Raw genomic sequence first — 24,067 nt, forward strand, 5'->3', positions numbered from 1 at the left:
AGTGAAGCCCGCCGCCACTCCCATCACGTAAAGAGCCACTCTCCTGCCATGTCCCCCTCAAGAGGTCGGAAGGAGGAAAAGGCTTTTATAGAAATTTCTATTTGATGAAACCTGGCCCGAAGGACTCCTGGGGCTGTCCTTCTTGGTCCAGAACCAGAGGATGGGAGGAGGGAGGGGAATAAAAGGGGCTACAGTTCTCAGGCCCCAAAGAGCACCCCCTGCCCCAATTTATCTCCCCAGTTCCTGTGAAAGACTGCAAAGGTCTCAGGCCTGACTTTGGGGTGGCCAGAGGAATAACATGGGTGGAACGTGAAAGTAAGAGGCCTGGCTGGGCTGGCAAATCTTAAGCAGTTCTCTCCATCCTCGCCAAGTCACTGTGTTGTTTTTGGTCAACAGTTCTTTAGGTTTCTCTTTTTTAATTATTACTTTTTCTTCCAGGTTTACTGAGATGTAACTGACATACAGCAGCACTGTATGAGTTTCAGGGGCACAGCAGAATGATTTGACTTACATACACCATGAAATGATGACCGCAAGAAGTTTAGTGAACATCATCATCTCATATAGAAACAAAATGAAAGAAATAGAAAAAAAAATTTTTCCTCGTGATGAGAACGTGTAGGATTTACTTTCCTGTAATGACATCCATATAGAACTGGTCAACTGCGTTAAAGTCCCCGAAAGGGGACAACTCACCCAGGTTGGACCCGCTGCCGAAAAGCCCGTTCCCTCCCTCGGTGACACTGCTCAGAAAGTGGTCGCTGAACTTCACCGCCTTGTTCAGGTAAAGGTTCTGGCCAATGAAAAAATTCCAGCACCATGAAAGATGAGGCTGCCGCGTCCCAGCAGAATGGTCTCCCTGCTCACCTGCTCCTCTTTCTGTTAACGACAGCCCTGTCTACCCATACAGTCAAGCCTGCAGCGTGACCATGCTTCCAGACACCTCCCTCACCTCACCGTGATGTTTTGTCCATTCTGTCTCTTACGCAACTCCTCATTCTGGTCCCTCTTCTCACAGCGAGATCATTGCAACAGCCTCCAAACAGGTTCCTGCCAGCCCACCTTCCCTGTGGCTGCCCCAGCCCCTTTATACAATGAATGTATACGCAACTGTGTCCCTCTGTGCTTACAACCCTTCCATGTCTTGGGATTAGGGTGGCCTGACGGGGAGGCTCAGGCTGCAGAGTCTGTATCCTGGTTTGGTCACTTAGTAGCTTAGGGGCCTTGGAAGAAGCAAGTTGCTTAACTTCTCTGAGCCTCAGTTTCCTCACCCGTAAAGCGGAAGTATTATGACCAGCCTCAAAGAGATGTTGTCAAAGCAAAATGAGGTTACATGGATGTCTATAAAATGAGGATGGGTGATACACAGGCCAGACCCAGGATTCTGCATCCACCTGGACCGGTTCCACAGCGTGGCACCCTGCTCCTGCCATCAGGAGCCACCTGCTACTTCCTGAGCACAGAACACGCAGGCTAAGAAAAAACACCCACAGAACCTGGGACACATCCCCGACTTCTACGCGACGGACAGCATATTGGAGGTGCTCTTGTGTCTGTCCAGTTCCCCTTAACCAGTCAGGTACCATCCCAGCTGCCACGTTGGCTGCTAACAGCTCACAGCTGACCCCCGTCTCCAGCTGCCCTCAGTAGGTGGGTGCTGACCTGCCCTAGCGGTTATGCCCCTCCCCCCAGCCTCAAGTGGGGACAACTGTGTGGTGTGACTCGCCGTGTTCTGCGTCCCTCAGTCCCATTCTCCTGAAGCACCTCCTCGCCCAAGCTCTGCTGCAGCCACACAACCGAAAACACAGCATTTAGTGCTTTCCTTGGTTACAAAGCACATTCACGTGTATCTTCCCACCGGACACTCCCAGCCTCCCTGTGGGTCAGGCAGGGCCCAGCTATCTGTCCCAGTTTTAGAGACATCGTTAGCACCCTGCCAGGTCACGGCCAGGCCCGAGTTCCCCTCCTTTTCCTTGCCTTCTTCACTCTCTTCTCAATCCATTAATTATCCTTTTGTATGTTGTGACTTCTTGTCCAATGAAACTAAAGCTGCCTGTATCAGTTAATGTTTGTCACACACTTATGGGCTCCATGGCAATGTTCCAGTTACCAAATGAGAGGGAAGATCCAGGGAGACATGGCCATAAAGTACGGCTTATTTTTATAGGCAAATAGGTCAAAGTACGTATCAGCAAACATTTCTGTCAGTCTTTCGCCTATACTCAGACTTCAGTGGGTATAAATAAACCTGAGAACTACAGGACCAATAGGGTGGGTGATAATTCCTTTCTGTTCTTATGACATCTTTATGTGCCTGAAAGCTGGCTTCTCTGAGGTTTAGCTCAGTTATTTATCTAATTCTATGAAATTGCTGGCCTCCAGTTAAGTTTCATAATATTCTGAACTCTTCCTTTCTATGAATTATGCAGAAGCATTTCAATAAATCATAAGCTACCATTTACTAGGTCAGTCAATTTTGAAATGAATAACTTCCAGCTGTTTTACTCACCTTGTTTGAGACTTGAATATAATTCAGCCTGATGCTAACTTCATAGCCATCCTCATGGACGGTAGCAGAGACGAGCTTGTAAAAAAGTATTAGAGAGAATTCACAACCATGAGTGTGGGACTCAAAGCCCGGAGCCACAGCCAAGAAATTCTGAGATGCTAAGCTGTACATTTAATCAAATATTTAATTAACACAAAGGAAGGCAGGAAAAGAGAAACAAAAACTAGATGAAATAGGACACAAATGGCAAAATGGCAGACACAAATCCAGCCTTCTCTATAATTCCATTAATTATAAATGAACTAAATACTCCAATCAAAGAGCAGAGATTGCCAAATTGGTTAAGAAAGCAAGACCCAAATTGATACTCTCTGTAAGAGACACACTTTAATGAAGCCACATGGCTGCAAGTCATCACCTGGCAAAAAGTAACCTGGGAGGGCCAGGCCTTGGCAATCAAGGGCCAAGTATTCAGATGAGCAGCTGTCTCTGTAAATAGTGGGAGGAATTTAGATCAGTGGGGCTCAGCAAATGCTTTAAGGATCAGATAGTAAATATTTAGGTTTTGTGGGCCATATGGTCCTTGCCATTGCAGTGCAAAAGCAGCTACAGACAATAAGTAAATGAATGAGTGTAGCTGTGACCCAATAAAACTTGATTTACAAAACTGGTGGCAGGCCAGATTTGCCCCACAGGCCACAGTTTTGAGACCCCTAGATTAGGCCAAGGAATTAATAAACCACCAAAATAGATTATCAAAGAAAACTGAGCACTACTTGACAATGACACAGTTCCAGTGTTGGCCTAACTTGGTGGCAGAGGAGGGGATGGGCTAACTTTGAAAGGTTCTTTTAGTCTCATGGCAGAGGAAAAGGTCTTCTCACAGATGTGTGTCTTTATAACAGCAGTATCCCTGGGGTCTGACAGACCTGCTTCAAATCCTGAATCCCCCGAGACCCAGAGTGTAGTCTTGGGCAGGTCACCAAATCTCTCTGAGCCAGTTTTCCTGGATGTCAAATAAGGCAAGGAGGCATGGAAGGTGGGGCAGGAAAAAGAGAAAGGGCAAGTAAAGTGCAATTTCAGGACAGTCCGTGTGAGCAACCTCAGCCTGATCCCATGTTATGCTCCAGAGAGGAAGTCCTGCTCAGAGGCCACCCACCTTTCCCATCCTGGGCTCTGCAATCAGGGCCCGGAATTCAGGGTTGTTCTGAGCATAAGACCTGAGGTGAGCGGAGATATGGTCCACCTGTTTTCTCCAGTATCCTAAAGAAGGAGAGAAACCCAAACACACGGATGATTCTTCTGGGGTGAAGGAGGAAAAGTGTCAGCATGCAACATGCATTTTCAGAGAGCTCATTTCTCTTTGCCAAACTCTGTGATGGTTTTTGCTTTCTGAACCTCGACTGTGCACTAGAATAAGTTCCATGAATATTATAGAATTCCAAAGGAACGTATTTTGATTGCCATATCTGGGGTCTTTTTCTTTTATTCGTTTAAAATTAACCATATTGAGAAACAACTTACTAATAAAGTGCCCCTATTTTAAAGGTAAGTGCCCCTATTTTGAGTTTTGGAAAGGTATACATCCCATCGATATGGAGAACATTCCCATCACTCCAGAAAGCTTCCTGTGCCCCTTTCAGTCTGCACAGGGTTTAAAATAATTCGAATTTATTGCCACCATTTAAGGCTTGAGAGATTTCACGTGAGTCTGGTTTCTCGTGCACAGGTGGGCGATACAGTAGCACTGGGCCTGCCCTTCTGCCAGGCCTGGCTGCCTGGGGCCGAGGGGTGGCTGCCCGCTTTGGACGGGGCAGGGCGCTCCAGCCGGCCACAGCCCTTGCAGGCCTGGCTGCCTGCCTTTACTTCCTGGCTCTGCTCTGTGGCCACTTGAGTATGAAAGCCTGCATCGGATCCCACCTCATCATTTTACCAGTGAGGACACTAAAGCTGAGAGCAATTGGGTGGCTTTTGCAAGGTCATCCAGACATCTAAATCTTACTCAGCCTTACTTTCCTCACCTACAAAATGGGACTAATACCTCTTACCTCATACGTTATTGTGACACCAAATAAGAGAACCTCAGTGTCTTAGTTTGGGTACCCCTGACAGCAGAGCCTGAGACGAATATTTAGTACAGGTAGTTCCTTTTGAAGGTGACCCTGGGAAGCACCAATGATGGAGCAGAAACAGCAGGACAGGGCAGGAAGGGAAGTCAATTAAGAATCTGTTAAAAGCTGGTCAACGCCGTGGGCAGTGGGGCTCCGTCCTGCTGGGACCTAAGAGGAACCAGGCAGAACACACCCCAGGTCTGTGCACCGGACAGAAGGACCGAGGCATTCACTCTCCGCCCCCGGCCCCGTGTGTGAGCTCCAGCACTTCTGAACTGCACCCGCCTGTGGACCGGCAGTCTTCTACTGCTCTGAGGCAGCAAAGCAAAGAGATGCCGTGGCACGTTTGACGAGGGACGCGAGCAAAGATGCGCAGAACCAACCACCACGCTGTGCTGGAATCAGGAGGGCAGAGGGGTCTGGGCATCACGAGAGTCGGCTGCCAGTAGCTGACATAACCCCAGAGGGAGCACCGAGCCCAGCACAGGGTTTGGCACAATGTAGGCACATTCACCCCACAGTCACTGAGCACCTCCTGTGTGCCATGCACTGTCTGAGGGCTGGGGATACAGCAGTGAACAAAGTTCTTGCCCTTGAGGAGTTCACAGGTGGACCCAGAGAAAATACAGGTAAATAAATAAATACGCAGGCAGGAGTATGCTAAACACGAAGATCTGACTGAGAATCTACAACAGACGTACAATTCCAAGATCAAATGTCAACTCTCAAAAAAGCCTACAGGGAGGGCTTTATGGAAAGGCTGGGAGGGGTGAGGGGGTCTTTTGGAAAAGGTCCTGGCAAGACCGTAAGTCCTCTTTTGGGGGGGGTGAGGTCTGCTCCCTCCCAGCTCGGGATGAAAGAGGGGGTTCCAGGGGCTGCCTTCTGCTATAGGGAACTGAGGTCCCATATCTATTTTCTGCTGGTGCCAAGCAAAGCACCCCAGAACTTGGTGGTTTAAAACGTCAACCACCTGAGGCCTCACACTTCTGTGGGTCCGGAGTGTGGTCAGCGCCCAGCAGGGACGGCTCATCTCTGCCCCACATGGTATCAGCCGAGCCATCAGCTGAGGCTGGGGGTCCGAGATGGTCTCATCCCTGTAGCTGAGGCCTCGGCTAAGATGGCACAGAGCTGGGGGTCGCCTGGCCTCTCTTTTCCCGTGACTGCCGCCTGCACCCGCTCAAACGTCAGCAGTCTTTGTGGTGGCTGTTGGCTGGGCCCTGAGGCATCTGTCCTCATTCAGTGATCTGTCCTGACCTTTTTACACGGCACTCACTTCCTGGGGAGTAAATGCAAGCTCCCAGCCCTCCTAGGTCCAGGCCCGGAACTGTCGTAGTGTCTCTTCTGCCACTTCTGCTGATCAAAGCAACTCGCAAGGCCAGTCTAGATTCCAAAGGAAGGGAAACAGCATACAGGGGTGGGAGAGGTCATTCTGGTCATCTCTGCAGACGATCGACCAGGACACTCATGCCTGGAAGACAGTAGACTGGGTCCTGACTCCCAGTTGGGAAATCCATGAGGCAAGAGAAGAGCTGGGAATGACTGACTCCCAGCTCTGCAGCCCAGGGAACTCAGGGGACCTCATCCCCGTGGAACCATAAAATAAACAAACATTTAAAGTGTCTGGGGCTTCCCTGGTGGCCCAGTGGTTGAGGGTCCGCCTGCCAATGCAGGGGACGTGGGTTTGTGCCCCGGTCCGGGAAGATCCCACATGCCGCGGAGCAGCTGGGCCCATGAGCCATGGCCGCTGGGCCTGCGCGTCCGGAGCCTGTGCTCCGCAACGGGAGAGACCACAACAGTGAGAGGCCCGTGTACAGCAAAAAATAAAAATAAAAAAAAAGGGTCTGGAAATGGTTCTAGAGACATAGAGCAAATACAGAAACATCTGAAGAAGAAACTGTGCTAAAACTCAGAACAGCAAGAGTCTGTGGTGTTTGAACCATGACCCACCCCCTCCTCCCCTCTCTCAGCTGAGCACAATGAAAACTTCACTCCACATGGTTCAACCATAAACACACAGCTCCCTCTCCTCCCAGCTCCCAGCTCCCAGCTCCCAGCTCCCAGCTCCCAGCTGGAGAGCCACGGAATCTTCCCAGAAGAAGCAGGATTTCAGTGTTTCTCATCCCACCCCCAATTACCTGCTGCAGAGACCAAATTCTGGGCAAGTGCAGTCAGGAGTGGGGGCCCCCCTCCTCTGTCCAGCCACCATTTATGGGATGGATGCTCCCCTTTGGGTCTGGTACACTGAGAATACTGCGGTCCAGGTCATCCTTGTACTGGCTTATTTGTAAAGCAGAGGTCTCATAGCAGAAGAGGCAAGTCAAGAAGACCAGAGGTGACAGCTGCACCTCCTTCACTGAGTGCCCAGCCGCTGAAGAGAAACACACCATTGTCCCCACCCCCTGATCCAGAGCATTGGCTCAGATATTTTGCACAAGGGAAGATAAGACAGAGAGCTCCGAATCTCCACAGGAACCCACTCCTTTGGCAAGAGTGTGAGGAAGTTCAGGCCTAAGGATAACAATGAATGATGTGGTAAAAAGCAAGTAAAAGAAGCCTAGAGATAGCAGTTAAACCATGGGCTGGCCACTTTACCAAAGAGAACCACAGAAGTAAACAGCTAAGAAGAGCTCTCCTGAAGTCCGAAAAATATCTCAAACACTGATCTCAAAAACTATCCCTATAGAGAATCTCAAACTTAATTGGATTAGGGAGCCGACAGCAGCCGTGCAGCGGGCCCAGACCCACGCGGCCGAAGCTCCTGCAAACTTGGGCGCGCGCTCGCGCCACTGCGCCGGCGGCCCGAGCGATGAAGATGGTGGCGCCCTAGACGTGGTTCAACTCCAACAGCTGCTGCCTGTGCTGCCATGTCCACACCGGCACCATCCTGCTCGGCGTCTGGTACCTGATCATCAATGCCGTGGCCCTGCTGATTCTATTGAGCGCCCGCCCTGGCTGATCCAGATCAGTATCGCTTTTCAAGTTCTGAACGCGGAGGTGACTTGGAGGTCATGGATGATGCCAACATGTGCATTGCTATCGCAATTTCTCTTCTCATGATCCTGATCTGTGCAAGGCTACTTCTGGTTATCAGCATCATCTTGACTTTTAAGGGTTACTTGATTAGCTGTGTTTGGAACTGCTACCGATACATCAATGGCAGGAACTCCTCCGCTGTCCTGGTTTATGTTACCAGCAAAGACACTACGGTGCTGTTACCCCCGTACGATGATGCCACCGTGAATGGCGCCGCCAAGAAGCCGCCACCACCTTATGTGTCTGCCTAAGCCTGGAAGTGTGGCATAGCTGGGAGCGATGTCTTGACTTTCATACATCAGAGCAGTAGTTCTTTAATTTTACTTCTGAGATGAGCTCTCTGTGCCTATTTGTTGCTGAAAGGCTACAATTTCAAATTTTAGATGTTAAGTTGAAACTCTCTGTAGTTTGAAACCTATGCTTTAGCTAGAGCACCGTGATAGAGTAACTGTAGAATTCTTTCTGTGGGGTTGGGGTGGGCTCCCCTAGTCTTTCCTCAGCATTGAAACTACCCAACAATCCAGATGAACCTTTTGTCCAAGGAGTCTGTTGTACGTGCTGAGCCCCAGAGTTGAAGAATTTGTGACACTTTTCTCTCCATTCCCTCCTTTCTCTTTTGAAAGCGTTAAATAAAATCAAAATTATACAATGCTTTTCTTAGGCCACTCCAGTTTATAGAACAAACCCTTAGGAGAAAAGGAATGTTAATCGTGTAAGGAGTCCATATATACACATAAATAAAACATGAATTTCCTTAGATCCTTTATGATTTAAATTCAGTGACAATTTGAGTTTGCTGGTCAAGGATTTTGTCCACGGGTTAGAGACCCTTTGTCAATTGCCGGCAGTGAGGACAGTCAGTCACCACCCCGATGGCTGCTCTTGTACACCCACGTCTGGGGTCATGGCACGGTGTGTTAGAGGGGAACCAATTGGTACTGTGTTGTATCAGGTTCTCCCTTTCTCACAGTTTCCCATCCCCACTCAGAGCCTAGCCTGACTCAGGGAGGACATCCATCAGCTTTTGTCAAGTGGAATTGCTGATATGTATTTACCCAACAATCTGAAAAAAAGGTTTTCTTCTCTTCCTGCAAGGCACATCCTACTACTTTGAATTTCTGAGTATGCCTCGTCATCTTTTAAAATGAGTGTAAAACAGACTTCAGAAAAATGGGAGGTGGCAGAGGTGCTTTCCTTGCGAAATGCCCTTATCTTGACTACCTGAATTTCAAGGGACTTTTATATATCCGTATGTTCAAAAGTCACAGCTCTCCTGTTTGTTCATTATTGAATGTGCTGTAAGTGAAGCCATTTGCAATTAAAGTGAGATTTGCCCACATCCAAAAAAAAAAAAGTAATTGGATCAGCCTGTAGAGCAATTTACACCCCCAGAGTACGGTGGAAAGTAATAAAGCAATCAGCCAGCAATAAGTGGAACTTAAAGGCTGGTTATGGTCAGGGAAAGAGATGGTCAAAGAGAACCTTGCCAAAATTGCGGTCATCCTAGGGTGACAGGGTGCATGGCCAAGGCCTCACTCTCCAAGGAGCAACTTCAGAGGTGTCCCACTGTGGGGATGAGACAGAGCTCAGGAACCTGGTCCAGCTGGTCACTAAACAAACAGACAAGCAAATAACAGTAACAAGCCTGGAGGTGAGGTCAGTACCCAGAGTTGCTAAATATGTTACTTTAAATGTCCAGGTTCCAAAAATAAAGACAAAATTTAAGAGACAAAAAAAGAATGCAAAGAAACAAGAAACTGTGATTCACACACAGGAAAAAAAACAGGCAACAGAAACTGTGAGAGAGGTCACATGTTGGAGATTTAACAAAGATTTCAAAGCAGCCATTGTAAATATATCCAAAGAACTAAAAGAAATGATGCATGAAGAAGTAAAAGAACGTGCCTCATGAAATACAGAATATCAATAAATACACAGAAATTATATATAAAGAGAACCAAATAAATATTGTGTAGCAGAAAAGCATAATGATTGAAATTAAAAATTCACTAGAGAGACTCAGAAGTTAATTTGAACTGACAAAAGAAAGAATTAGCAAATTCAGAAACAGATCAACAGATATTATGCAATGCAAAAAACAGAGAGAAAAAAAGAATGAAGAAAAATGAACAGAGCCTAAGAAACCTGCAGGAAACTATCAAGCATACCAACATATGCATAATGAGAATCCCAGAAGAGGGGACAGAGCAAAATGCAGAAAAAATATTTGAAGAAACAATGGCCCCAAACTTCCCAAATTTGATGAAAGGCATGAATTTACACATCCAAGCAGCTCAACAAATTCCAAGTAGGGTCCACACCAAAAGACACACTTTTAAGAGACAAAAACAGAGAATCTTGAGAGCAGCGGGAGAGAAATGACTCATCACATACAAGGGATCTGCAAGAGATTAACAGCAGATTTCTCACCAGAAATCATGGAGGCCAGAAGACAGTGGGATATCATATTCAAAGCGCTCAAAAGAAAAAAAAAAAAACCTGTCAACCAAGAATCCTATTCCCAGAAGTTATCTTTCAAAAATGAAGGCAAAATGAAGACGTCACCAGACACTAAAAAACTGAGGGAAGTCATTGCTATCAGACCACCCTATAAGAAACACTAAAGAAAGCCCTTCAGGCTCAAAGCAAATGACTCCAGACAGTAATGTGAATCCATACACACAAAAAAACAAAGAGCACTGATAAAGAACCATGTAACTATAAAAGACATTATAAATGCCTATTTCTTTTCTTCTCCTAAAAAATATAATAATATATTGCATAAAATAATATGTATATAGGTGTAGTATTTGTCCTATAACATATAGAAATGTAATATCTTGGCCAATAAGAGCACAAAAGAGGTGGACAGGAGCAAAGCTTGATTGGGCTAAGGAAATGGCTCCAGATGGTAACTCAAATCCACAGGAGTAAACAAAGACAACTAGAAATGGGAAGAAAGGAGGCTAATATGACAAAAGCCATAAATATATAATAAAGTTGACCCTTGAACAACACAGGGGTTATGGGCACCAACCCCCCATGCAGTTGAAAATCTGTATATAACTTTAGAGTTGGCCCTCCGTATCCATGGTCCCACATCTGTGCACTCAACCAACTGTGGATCATGTATATATAAGCATATGTATATGCTTACTGAAGTAAGCATACAGTGAAAACAAAAAATCCACATATAAACAGACCCACACAGTTCAAAGCCATGTTGTTCAAGGGTCAACTGTAGTTCTTTCTTCTTTCAGCATTTTTAAAAGACATAAGGTTATATAAAGTAATAAATATAACAGTGTTTTGTTGGGTTTGCAACATATATAGATGTAATATATATATATGTAGGCATTGTTGTTATATATACCTATAAAACCAGGAAGAAAGAACAGAGCTATATAGGAGTAGCATTTCTGTGTCACACTGGAATTAAATTACTATAAATCTGAAACATATTCTGATAAGATGTGTAAGGTAAGGGGCTTCCCTGGTGGTGCAGTGGTTAAGAATCTGCCTGCTAATGCAGGGGACACAGGTTCAAGCCCTGGTCTGGGAAGATCCCACAGACCGAGGAGCAACTAAGCCTATGTGCCACAACTACTGAGCCTGGGCTCTAGAGCCCGTGAGCCACAACTACTGAGGCTGCATGCCACAACTACTGAAGCCCACGCACCTAGAGCCTGTGCTCTGCAACAAGAGAAGCCACCGCGATGAGAAGCCCACACACCACAATGAAGAGTAGCCCCTGCTTGCCACAACTAGAGAAAGCCCATGCAGCAACAAAGACCCAACGCAGCCAAAAATAAAATAAATAAAAATTTAAAAAAAAAGATGTATAATGTAAGCCCTAGAGCAACAGATAAGGGAATAAGCTGGTATGGAAAAACCTGAACGAACTTTTTGGTCAACCCAATGTATAGGGGAAAAAACCCATTAAACATTCAAATCTTACATTAGAAAATATGCAACACAAAAGCAAGCAGTAAAGGAGGAATACAGGAACAAAAAGATACAAACATTTAGAAAAGAATGAGTAAAATGGAAGATACAAATCCAACTTTATCAATAACATTAAATGTGAATGAATTTAACAGCCCAATCAAAAAACAGAGATTTTAGACACTTTAGATTCAAAGATACAAACAGATTAAAAGTAAAAAATACGGAAATATATATATCATGCAAACAGCAACCACAAGAAAGCTGGACTGGCTATACTAATACCAGACAAAATAGATTTTAAAGCCAAACAAAATGTTACTAGATAAAAATAGGGACGTTTTATAATGAAAAAGGGTATCATGAAGGTATGACAATTATAAACAATTGTAAGTATGTACCTAATAACAGATAACCAAAATACATGAAGCAAAAACTGAGGGAAATGATGGGAGAAATAGACAACTCAGCAACAACGGTTGGACACTTTAATACCCTATTTTCAAAATGGATAGAACAACTAGGCAGAAGGTCAGCAAGAAATAGACCACTTGAACAGCACTCTAAGCTAGCAGGACCTCATGGACATCTAGAGACTATTCCACCCCCAAGAGGATATATATTCTTCTCAAGGGCACATGGAACATTCTCCAGGATAGATCACATGTTAGGCCATGTCAAGTCTCAATAAATTTAAAAGGGTTAAAATCATACAAAGTATGTTTCTGATCACAATAGAATGAAACTAGAAATCAATAACAGACAGAAATTTGGGGAACTCACAAATATTTGGAAATTAAATAATTCTTCAACAACCAGTGGGTCAAAGAAGAAACCACAGGGGAAACTAGAAAATTCATTGTTGAAAGAAAATGAAGGTACAACACCAAAACTTATGGGATGCAGTGAAAGCAGCACTCCCAGGGAAATTTATTGTTGTAAATGCCTACATTAAAAAAGAAGAAAGGCCTCAAATCAAGACCTGAACCCCACAAAATAAATAAATAAATAATTTCACCTAAAAAAAAAAAAAAAAGACCTGAACCTTTGACCTTGAGAAACTAGAAAAAGAGCAAACTCCACCTAAAGCAAGAAGAAATAAGGAAATAATGAAGATTAGAGTGGAAATTAATGAAAGACAGAACAGAAAAGCAATACAAAAAATCAACAAAACCCAAAGTTGGTTCTTGAAAAGAGATCAGCAAAATCGGCAAATCTTTATCTAGACTCACCAAGAAAAAGAGAAGTGACTCAAATTGCTAGAATCAGAAATTAAACAGGGGATATTACCACCAACCTTATTGAAATAAAAAGGATTATAAAGGGATACTATGGACAACTGGATGCTAATAAATCAGGTAACTCAGACGAAATGATGCTCAACATCATTAGTCATCAGGGAAACGCTGATCAAAACCATAACGAGGGCTTCCCTGGTGGCGCAGTGGTTGAGAGTCCGCCTGCCGATGCAGGGGACACGGGTTCGTGCCCCGGTCCGGGAAGATCCCACATGCCGCGGAGCGGCTGGGCCCGTGAGCCATGGCCGCTGAGCCTGCGCGTCCGGAGCCTGTGCTCCACAACGGGAGAGGCCACAACAGTGAGAGGCCCGCGTACCGCAAAAAAAAAAAAACAAAACCGTAGTGAGACACTGCTCCACACCCACTAGGATGCTTGTAATGAAAATGTCAAATAATAACAAGTGCTGATAAAGATGTGGAAAAATCGGTACCCTCATACACTGCCAGTCAGAATGTAAAATAGTGCAGCCACGTTGGAAAAGAGTCCAGAAGTTCCTCAGAAAGTTAAACATGTTACCATTTGACCCAGCAACTGCACTCCTATGTACATACCCAAGAGACATGAAAACATATGCCACAGAAAAATTTCTACATGAATGTTCAGAGCACCGTTATTCTTAACAGTCAAACCTGTTCACACACACACACACACACACACACACACACACACACACACACACACAAAGCTGGACACAACTCAAATGTCTATTACTGGTGAACATACAAACAAATGTCATATATCCACACAATAGAATATCACTGAGCTATTATTAAAAAAATAGAATGAAGTACTGAAAACGTGTTACACGGACAAAACTTGAAAACATCATACTAAGTGAAAGAAGCCGGTCACAAAAGACCATATTATATGCTTCCACTTATATGTCCAGAATAAGCAAATCCATGAAGACAGAAAGTAGATGAGTGATCGTTACACCTTTGGGAAGGGGATGTACAGGGTTTACTTCTGGGGGGATGAAAAGGTTCTAGAAATGCAGTGGTGATGGCTGTACTGCTCATGTACTAAATGCCACTGAACTGTACCCTTTAAAATGGTTAAATGGTGAATTTTGTGTCATGTGAATTTGCCACAATAGAAAAAGAGATTACGGCAGTCAGCAGTAACGACGCAGACTAAGCACATTTCTGTGTTAGTAGCACACATTTTTTTTTTTTTTTTTTTTTTGCGGTATGCGGGCCTCTCACTGCTGTGGCCTCTCCCGTTGCGGAGCACAGGCTCCAGACGCGCAGGCTCAGCGGCCATGGCTCACGGGCCCAGCCACTCCGCGGCATGTGGGATCCTCCCAGACCGGGACACGAACCCGCGTCCCCTGCATCGGCAGGCGGACTCTCAACCACTGCGCCACCAGGGAAGCCCAGTAGTACACATTCTTATGTGCGACTTCATTTACCAGCGCAACAACGGGGCTAAGAGTCAAAACATGCTAAAAGTTTAAGGAAGTGCTATTATTCATACAAAGCAAAATTACTTGAAGAAAGAAAAATAAAGGCACTTCTTGTACATAAAAATGAATCGAAAGGAAGATAAAAGACGTAATTTTCTTTCAGGGAAAGAGTGGGTTCCCTTCTGAGAGGAGAGTGTGTCTCACCTCTCCCTGGGCTGACGGCTGTGAGGAGAGGTTTATGGTCACTCATTTTCTCCTGCCTCTGCTTCTGAGAAGCCATTTCCAGTTCTTTTTTTGCCAGGAGGGTCCCAGACGGGTAGAACAGGCCAGTGGTCTGTGTGCCAACATCCTTCTTAGGCCCAGCATCAGGCTTGGGCAAAGGAACATTTAGGGGCTGCCAGGCAGATGGAGGCTGTATGAGCAAGGCAGAAAACATTAAAAAAAAAAAACCTATAATATAAATTAATTAATTCTCCATTTTATCACAGAAAACAATTCTAATCAGGAGTAAAAGTATCTCCAAAACACTGTACTTTGAACTAAAAGGGGTTTTCAGGCCTTGTCTCACCTTCTTTGCTTGTTTTTCGCAGCAACTCCCAGCCTGAGCCCTGAAGCCAGCCCCACCCCTTGTCCACTGACTGTCTCAAATTCGGCAAATCAACTGATGCTCCCTGTCCTGCCGCCTGAGGCCTGGAAATCTATCCTCTCAGCTCTACAATCCAGAGGAGCATAGACTTTACTACCCATCCACACTCAACTACTGGGCACCTACATTTTCTCTGAGACACTCTCCTGCATCTGGGCCTGGGGACCTGAGAGGACCACCGTGCAAGGATATGTACGTTGCACACTGCACAAAAGCAATGCATCTAAAGGGGTAATATTCACCTAGTGGACATTGTATGTTTGCATATTTATTAGGACAATTTTTATGGCAAAATAAAATGTCTAACAAAATTAGTAAATTACAGTCAATTTCCAACAGATGGCAGTCAATTGTCTTGAGAAGAAAAACACCATGTCTCATTTGCACAAAGGTGCCACCTCGGTTATTGGCAGTCCCGGGATCTGCAAGTGTTTTCATTTGGGTTAAGGAACCGTGAACTCCCTAAAAATGAATGCAAAGTTGCTGAGTGCACATGCATTCTCTCTAACAATCATCAAGCTTCAAATTCTTCTAATGAAGAGATTTGAAGAATCTAAAGAAGAGAAGAAACCCGAAAAGTCTTTCTGTAGCTTAGACAAATTCATAAAAGTCTAACACAAAGCTGGTTACAGATTAAGTCCTGAAAATAACCTTGTGAGATTTTCCTCAAATATGCCCAGTTGTTATAAGTGGCGAAAGCAATTGTACGAACCCAATATAAGTTTTCTAAAATATAAAAGAGCAGGGGGAAAGTTCTTGGTGTGCTACATAAGAAATTCACGAGACGAGAGTACATTCTATCCCATGTATTTTAAAGCTCCCTAATGACATTACATCTATTACCTTGCACACGCAGTTAGATCTCGATTTACTACAGATAAATGCATATTTACATCTTTGAATTCTGAAGAAATCACTCGAGTGTTTAAAACATAACGTGGTTGAAGGTATTTACACATCCAGTTGAAAGTCCACGAGAAAGGTCTAAGTGTTTCGGCTCTCTTCCCCTGGGTTGGCTCACAGGGTCGAGAACACAAATTCAGAGTCACAACCCCTTCCTGGGTCCAGTTCTTACTACCATGGAGGCCTCACCTCAGCAAAAGGGCCAGGTTCTCCAGCAGCTGGAGCCAAGCTGTTCTCCACACTAGGTCTTGCCAAGGACTTCACGTAAATACCACAGGAGCCACAGAATCGTGCAGATGGGTGATTGCTGGCTCCACATTTACAACAAACGGAGTAGCAAGTTGCAACGCCAGGCTAGAGGATAGAAAATACTTTTATATTTTCATGAATATCAGAGACACAATTTTCCCATACAAATTACGCCCATACCATACAATCTGCAGCCGTCCAAAGAACACATGCCCATACCATCTGACCCTGTAATTCTACCTTCTAGAATTTATCCTACAGATGGACAAATTCACAAAGAAGTATTTTCAAGACCATTCCCTGCAGGATTGTGGTTTTAGAGGAAATAACTGGAAACAGCCAGCCCTAAACGTCCAGCACCAGGGGATGGTCTAAACGCACCACGGGACATATAGACAGCAGAAAAAATAAGGAGGTTACTAACGAGATACACTGCTAGGAGCAAAGAACTGGGTCTGTGTTCATATTAAACTACCAGTTACTTATTAATGCATCGAATGGCTGAAAGAAGACCTCAGAAAGTGGGTTACAGTGATTACTTCTGGGGGTAGGAGCCGTGGGACTAGGATGGGAATGGAGACTAACCCTTCACACAAAACCTCTTGCATTATTTACATGTGACCCTTACTCCCATAAATAATTCTGAGTGTTTCATTAAAAAGGTAAGTAGACAATTCATAAAAGAAGAAAACACCAGGGGTCAATAGATGAATGAAAAGGTTTAACCTCAAAAAATGCAGATGAAAACAGCAATGAGACACCTTCTCAATCTGAGAGAACTAATGATCTCTGTCTGCAGATTCTTAGGGAAATAGGTGCTAGGACCCAAATCCCAAGAAGCGATTTCACCAAGGCTGTGGAAGGGAGGAGCCTGGCTCCGGGGGCCCCTGAGGCACAGAGAAGCTGTGTTAAAACCCCCATGGCGGCTCCATATCAAGCTTCCCCTGCTCTCACGTGGACGGGTGGACACAGGGCCGTACAGGCAGGTCAATACCCCAATCCCCCTCCCGATCCGGAAGAGAAGGAAGCCGCAGGCCAGTGCAAACCCCGGAAATACGGTGGTACTTCTGCCCCAAAGAGTAAAACTATGATGAGCTTCACCAGTGAATAAATTAGAACAAAGAACATGCGCTGCTTCATGGAAAGTCGAGGAAACTGGTGCCTCACATATCTTGAAGCCCCCGTTACCTGGGACGCCAAAGGCAGCGTGCCCACCGCCCTCGCTGTGAGGATGTTACTAGAGAAAAAGCCTGAGGAGAGGGGGCGGCCTGAGAGGTCACGGCCGAGGCTCATCCTCTCTCCTTCGGACTCTGGTTTCCATCTGGCAATGTCAACTTACTTGCCACTCCTGACACAGGAGAAGAATTATTTTCTTTGGGGGAGGGAGTTGGGATTGTCTCATGAGACTTTCTGAGACTCTGGCAGGCGGACCTGGACTAGAATCTTTGCTCCCGCTGCTAAACCCCACGGCAGAGGTGGCACGCGGGCGCCCTGGTCGCCTCTGTTTACAGATGAGGGAAAGCGAGGCACCGAGGGGGTGAGCCCCGCGATCTGAACCCAGGTCAGCCGACTCTACGCTATAGCCGGGCTTTCATCCACGACTCCATGCAGCCCCTTCAACACAGTGGCTCCCTCACGGGGCGCTCCTGCGGCGGGATTTCACCTGGTTAAGCGCAGCGCAGTCCGCAGGAGTGCTCAGCACAGGGTCAGGCTCCCTGTGTCAGCTTCCTTCCCACTAGACCTGATTTCCTGAAGGGAAAGGACTCTCATTTCACACTTTTCCCCACAAGCACAGGACCTGGGACCTGGCACCTGGGAGCCACTCAAGTAGTTACTGAATGAATCAATCGATCAATGAATAACTGACTCCATTGATAACGGAATGTGTGCACACATTATAGAAAGTGTTTACTAAGGATAATTTTTCCTCAAAGAAAATTATGCGTCCAGTGTATCCTGTTTTACTTCAGGGATTGCTCTGTTGTCCTAAAACAGACATCCTTCCAGAAAGAGGCTACCCCAGCTCCCAACACCCAGATTCTGAGAAAGAAGACCCCTTTAGTATATACTTATCCTCGCCCCATTTATGTGCAATTAAAGGAAGACTCTTTGGGATAAAATCAAAGGAGAAACCCTTTGGAAACTTTTCCTTCAGACTTAAATTTCAATTTATCCTGCTCTTAAAGCAGGGTTTTGATACAAAACTTGCTAATCTGGGTTTCTAAATACAAAGCCTTCAGACCTTTCATTGAAATGCACAGTGATTCAGTTATACATATATACATTCATACGTATATGTGTATATATATATATTCTTTCTTCTCTTAATTTCTTTAAGAGATACATACAATTGTTTAAAACATAAACCACAACATTCTTGAAGGGCTTATGATGTATAAAGGTGTAATATGTATAACTGTAACATAAAGGATGGGGGAAAGGATATGAACCTATATAGTTGCAAGATTTCTGTATTTAACCTGATGTGGTACAATAGTAACTAATTAGACTAAAAAGTTAAAAATGTATATTTTAATCACTAGGGCAACTACTAAAAAATAATGCCAAGAAATACAGCTAAAAAGTCAACAAGAGGGCTTCCCTGGTGGCGCAGTGGTTGAGAGTCCGCCTGCCGATGCAGGGGACATGGGTTCGCGCCCCGGTCCGGGAAGATCCCACATGCTGCGGAGCGGCTGGGCCCGTGAGCCATGGCCGCTGAGCCTGTGCGTCCGGAGCCTGTGCTCCACAACGGGAGAGGCCACAACAGTGAGAGGCCCACGTACCGCAAAAAAAAAAAAAGTCAACAAGAAAATTAAAATATAATTCTAAAAAGTATTCAAAAACCCCCAAAAGGCAAGAAAGTAGGAACAAAGGAAACAAAACAGATGGGAAAACTAAAAATCAATAATCAATAATAAAATGGTAGATCAAAAACCAAACATATCAATAATTATATTAATCTTTGATGGACAAAACATTCCACTTAAAAGGCAGAAATTATCACAATGGATTATTTTTTAAAGAAGGAAAAACAAAATTACAAAAATTTAAAAATGAAAAGGAAAAACAACTATATGGAAGCCAGAGACAAGGTCCAACTATATAGGCTGAAAGTAAATACAAAGATAAAAATATTCCATGTAAACAATAAAAAGGAAGGCTGGAGTGGTTCTGTATCAATATAGGCTGAAACAAGTTTAGGGGAAAAAATGTATTACAAGAGATAGAGAGGGAAATTTCATAATGATAAAGGTTAGATTCACCAGGAAGACATAACAATAAAAAATGTTTATGTGCTTAACAAAATACATGATGCAAAAAGTGACAGAATTAAAGATAGAAGTAAACAATTCCAGAATCATTGTTGGAGGTTTTCTCAGCATTTATCAGAACAATTAGAATATGATCAGCAAAGACATATAAGATCTGTGCAACATTACACTTTGACTTCAGTGATATTTATAGAATACCCACAATGACGGAACACACTTTTGAGTGCAGCTGGTATGTTTTCCAGGTTAGATTATATACTGGGCCATAAAACAATTTTCATTGACTGAAAATAACTCAAATCATAGAGGGTATGTTCTCTGACTATGATGGAATAAAATTATAAATGAGTAACAATAAGATAAGGGAAACCCCATATATTTGGAAATTAAACAACCAACCTCTAAATAAATCATAGGCCAAAGGAGAAATCACAAGGGATGTTAGAAAATATACTTTAATAAAATTTTAATAAAACTAAACTGAATTATAATAAAAATACAACTTACATAAATTTGTGGAATATTGCTAAAGAAGTTCTTAGAGATAAATTTGTAGTCTCTTTTTAAAAAGAAGAAAAATTTTAAATCAAAGATTTGAATTCTCACCTTAAGAAATCAGAAAGAGAATATTAAATAAAATCTAAAACAAAGAGAATAAAGGAAACAATAAAGAGCAAAATTCCAAAAAACGAAACCAAAAACTAGAGAAAGTCAATGAACCAGAAGCTAGTTCTCTGAAAAGATCAATAAAAGTTTTAAGTCTCTATGGGACTTTCCTGGTGGTGCAATGGTTAAGAATCCACCTGCCAATGCAGGGGACACGGGTTCGAGCTCTGGTCTGGGAAGATCCCACATGCCAAGGAGCCACATGCCCATGCGCCACAACTACTGAACCTGTGCTCTAGAGCTCGCGAGCCACAACTACTGAGCCCGTGTGCCACAACTACTGAAGCCTGTGCACCTAGAACCCGTGCTCCACAGCAAGAGAAACCACCACAACGAGAAGCCCACGCACTGCAACGAAGAGTAGCCCCCCTCGCCGCAACTAGAGAAAGCCCACATGCAACAAAGACCCAACACAGCTAAAAATAAATAAATAAATAAAATTTAAAAAAATTATAAGTCTCTAGCTGGAGAGAGAGACTGAGAAAAAGAGAGAAAAGGCGGGAGAAAGGATGAGAGAGAGAGAGGAAACTGAGAACACAAATTACAAACATCTGGAACGAAAGAGGTGGTCGCACTACAGATCCTACAGACATTAAAATGGTAAAGAGGGGAAGTCATGTAAAAAACGCCTGATAATACCAAGTGTTGGTGACAATGCAGAGAAACTGGAACCTCCATATCTCACTGGTAGGAATGTAAAACAGTATAGACACTTTGGGAAAAAAGTACGGCAACATCTTATAAAATTAAAGAGGAACTTAGATGGAACCAGCAATCCCAGTCCTATGTATTGACCCAAGAGAAACGAAAACTACGTCCACACACAGACTTGCATGTGGAATGTTCACAGCAGCATTATTCATAATAACCTGAAACTGGAAACAACCCAAGTGCCTGTTAACTGGTGAATGGATGAATTCGTTATATTATATCCATAAGGTGGAATAGTACTCAATTATCAAAAGTTTTAAAAAATTAATACATACATGAATGAACCTCAAAACACTATGGTAAATGAAGGAAATCAAACACGCGCACACAAGAGCTACATACTTCCTTAAAAGGCAATGCCACAGTGTCCAAAGGGATGAGTATTTTCTGGGGCTGGTGATTATGGGAGGGGCTCAGCTGCCAAAGAACATGAGGGAACTTTTTACGGTAACGGGATTGTTCTGTATCTTTACGGTGGTGGTGGTTTAAATGACTGTATATAACTGCCAACAGTCATTAACCTGTAAAATTAAAATAGGTGAGTTTTATTGCTTATAAATAATACCTCTATAAAACTTGGAACAAAAAGAGTTCCTTTAAATCAGCTAGTCTTAGACTGTCAGTAATTAGACAAAGCATTAACAGATACCTTGGGGAATTCCCTGGCCATCTAGTGGTTAATACTCTGTGCTTCCACAGCAGGGGTGCACGGGTCCGATCCCTTGTCGGGAACTAAGATCCCACAAGCCACGTGGTGTGGCCAATTAAAAAAAAAAAAAAAGATATCTTGGCCAACCTTCCTGTTAAGGGGTGAATTGTTGTAAATCAACAATTAAAAAGAAAAATTTAAATAAAAGCAGAGAAAAGAAGTTACAAGTATATGAAAAACAAAGATTTTTTTAAAGGTAAATTGTATCTCCTCCAAAGAGGAGTCCTAACCCCAGCACCTACGGTTAAATTTTTTCTTAAAAAAATATGACCTTATTTGGAAATAGGATCTTTACAGAGGTAATCAAGTTATTATAAAATGAGGTCATTAGGGGGGCCCTCATCCAGTATAACTGGTGTCCTTATAAAAAAGGGAGACAGAGAGATACACACCCAGAGGGAAGAGGGTGTAAGTCATACAGGGAGAAGGTGGCCAGGTGACAGGGGTGATGCACTCCACAGGGAGCTGGAGAGAGTTCCTTCCCTAGAGCGTCATGGACAACAGGGCTCTGGCAGCATCTTGATTCTGGACTTCAGGTGCCCAAAACTGTGAGAAAATGAAATTCTGCTGTTTCCAGCCACTCGGTTTGCGGTACTTTGTGTTGGCGGCCCCGGGATCGCAACCCCCTGCCTGCTGACACTAACGTGCTGACTACACTGACCATCACATGCTTGTCCAGCTTCCCAAGTAATTGCTCCGAGATGAGAAGCCCCCAAACAGAGAGAAATATTATACAACGCCCCCAAGGAAGCAAGTATTTTTCTTCTAAATTGGCTAGTAAACGCCGACTTCTTCATGGGATTGTTAGGCCAGGGCAAGAGCCACCAGGAAGTAATTTTAAACTTCATCAGAACATTTTATAAACATAAAACAGATCAGCTACACGGAACCTATTCACTATATTTAAATTCCTTCATTTTAAACACTCAAGTTAGGCTGGCAGGAAACCCAGTGATGGGTGCCCACCATGCTCTCAATTTCAAAACACAGCAGGCACACTGTGGAATTGAGTCTCTTTTTGGTTAAAGCCTCATTTCACTTGAGTGCTGAAAACTCACTGATTTTTGTTTAAAATACTACCTATAGTTGTTACCAGCACTTGTATTTTGCAACTTGCTTTCCTAGGATCGGGAATTTGGGACTTGACATGCAGTATAAAATCAGTATGTGTACATTTTGCTTATTGATATGCTGTGATCTGAGGGAATCTGGAATGTTTTACCAAGATAAAGCTTAAATTTTTTCTTAAAAAAACAAAACAAAACAAAAACAAAAAAACACAGCAGGCACAGTCCACACAGACGTGCCTGCCCGTGAGTGAAATGTGAACGGCCCCTACCCCACTGGCTGCCACCAGCCTTCCATGCAGTCACTAAACGAAATTGTAAGAAATTGCCAACTTGATTGAATCACCCTGAAGACTTTGAAAACAGTTTTGTACTGGTGAACGTAGAAATGTTGCTTTCACTTTACCGTGAGCAGCTTCTTTTGGTCTCTCTCCTCTCCTCCCCTACAAACTTCCTCTCCCCTCTGCAGACTATATTTCTTATCACTAACACTGAACATTTATCAGCCATTAAAATACAGGACTGGCACATGCAATCAACCTACCTCTTGTGATGAAGACAGGGGCCCCTCACAGGTGACACAGTATCTCAGGTGAGCAGGGTTCCCTGTGCCGCAGGTGCGGCAGATCGCTTTCTCCTTGAAAACAGAGAATGAGAAATACATGTTTCCACGGAGGCTCTCTCATTTCTTCACAGATAAATGTATTCATTTTTCCTGCCAATTCATCTGCATAGTATAGCATACTAGGACTAAAGGGTGTTAATAAGGTGGAATAATATGAGGTACATTATCTACCACCATGATGACTAGCAGTCAGATATTCTGATGATTTCATGATCTAAAACTTATCTTTCAAAATAACTTACATGGAACACAAGTTTGAACACACACACACACACCATGCAAAAAGGGAAACCATATGTAGCTGTGCTGATTTGAAGTGGCATCTGTAGGTTGATTCAAGTTTAAGGTTTTATTTCAAGGCATGATACTCTGAAAGCCATGAAAGCCAGAATTGAGAAGTTTCATATTTATTTAATCACGCTTTCTATTTCTTTCTTATTCAGTATTTAGTATGTAAATTCTTTAAGTCCAAGAAATCAAAGTACTGTTCAAAAAAAAAAGAAAGAGGGCTTCCCTGGTGGCGCAGTGGTTGAGAGTCCGCCTGCCAATGCAGGGGACATGGGTTCGTGCCCCGGTCCGGGAGGATCCCACATGCCGCGGAGTGGCTGGGCCCGTGAGCCATGGCTGCTGAGCTTGCGCATCGGGAGCCTGTGCTCCGCAACGGGAGAGGCCACAACAGTGAGAGGCCCGCGTACCGCAAAAAAAAAAAAAAAAAGAAAGAAATAGGTGTTCCTTTGAGCAAACAGCTGTGCAAGGAAATCATTAAGCAGTCTTTCCAGCCGATCAGCCAGCTAGAGGCCCTATACTAACACCCAGACCCTGAAATTGGATTTAGGAATTATTACAACATAAAGTGTCAGACAAATGAACATAGTTTTGAAAGAAACAAACCCCAAAATGAAAAAACTGAAAGAGAG

At 43.9% G+C, this 24,067-nt stretch overlaps 1 protein-coding gene across 2 annotated transcripts in view; it reads right to left on the bottom strand.

Annotated features, from left to right (window-relative positions):
* DZANK1 (double zinc ribbon and ankyrin repeat domains 1) overlaps nt 1-24,067 on the bottom strand; it is a gene marked incomplete at its 3' end in the record, with an annotated part of 74,040 nt that overhangs the window by 10,928 nt on the left and 39,045 nt on the right. For both annotated transcript variants that reach the window (XM_082669841.1, XM_082669842.1), the window contains 6 exons: nt 23,070-23,162; nt 16,041-16,205; nt 14,507-14,714; nt 3,669-3,772; nt 2,510-2,584; nt 697-793 (listed from right to left, as the gene is read on the bottom strand). In XM_082669841.1, coding sequence (XP_082525967.1) covers nt 697-793; nt 2,510-2,584; nt 3,669-3,772; nt 14,507-14,714; nt 16,041-16,205; nt 23,070-23,162 — 742 coding nt within the window. The remainder of the gene's footprint in view (nt 1-696; nt 794-2,509; nt 2,585-3,668; nt 3,773-14,506; nt 14,715-16,040; nt 16,206-23,069; nt 23,163-24,067) is intronic.

This window comes from Grampus griseus (assembly GCF_964374135.1).
Source record: "Grampus griseus genome assembly, chromosome: 14".
Taxonomy (NCBI): domain Eukaryota; kingdom Metazoa; phylum Chordata; class Mammalia; order Artiodactyla; family Delphinidae; genus Grampus; species Grampus griseus.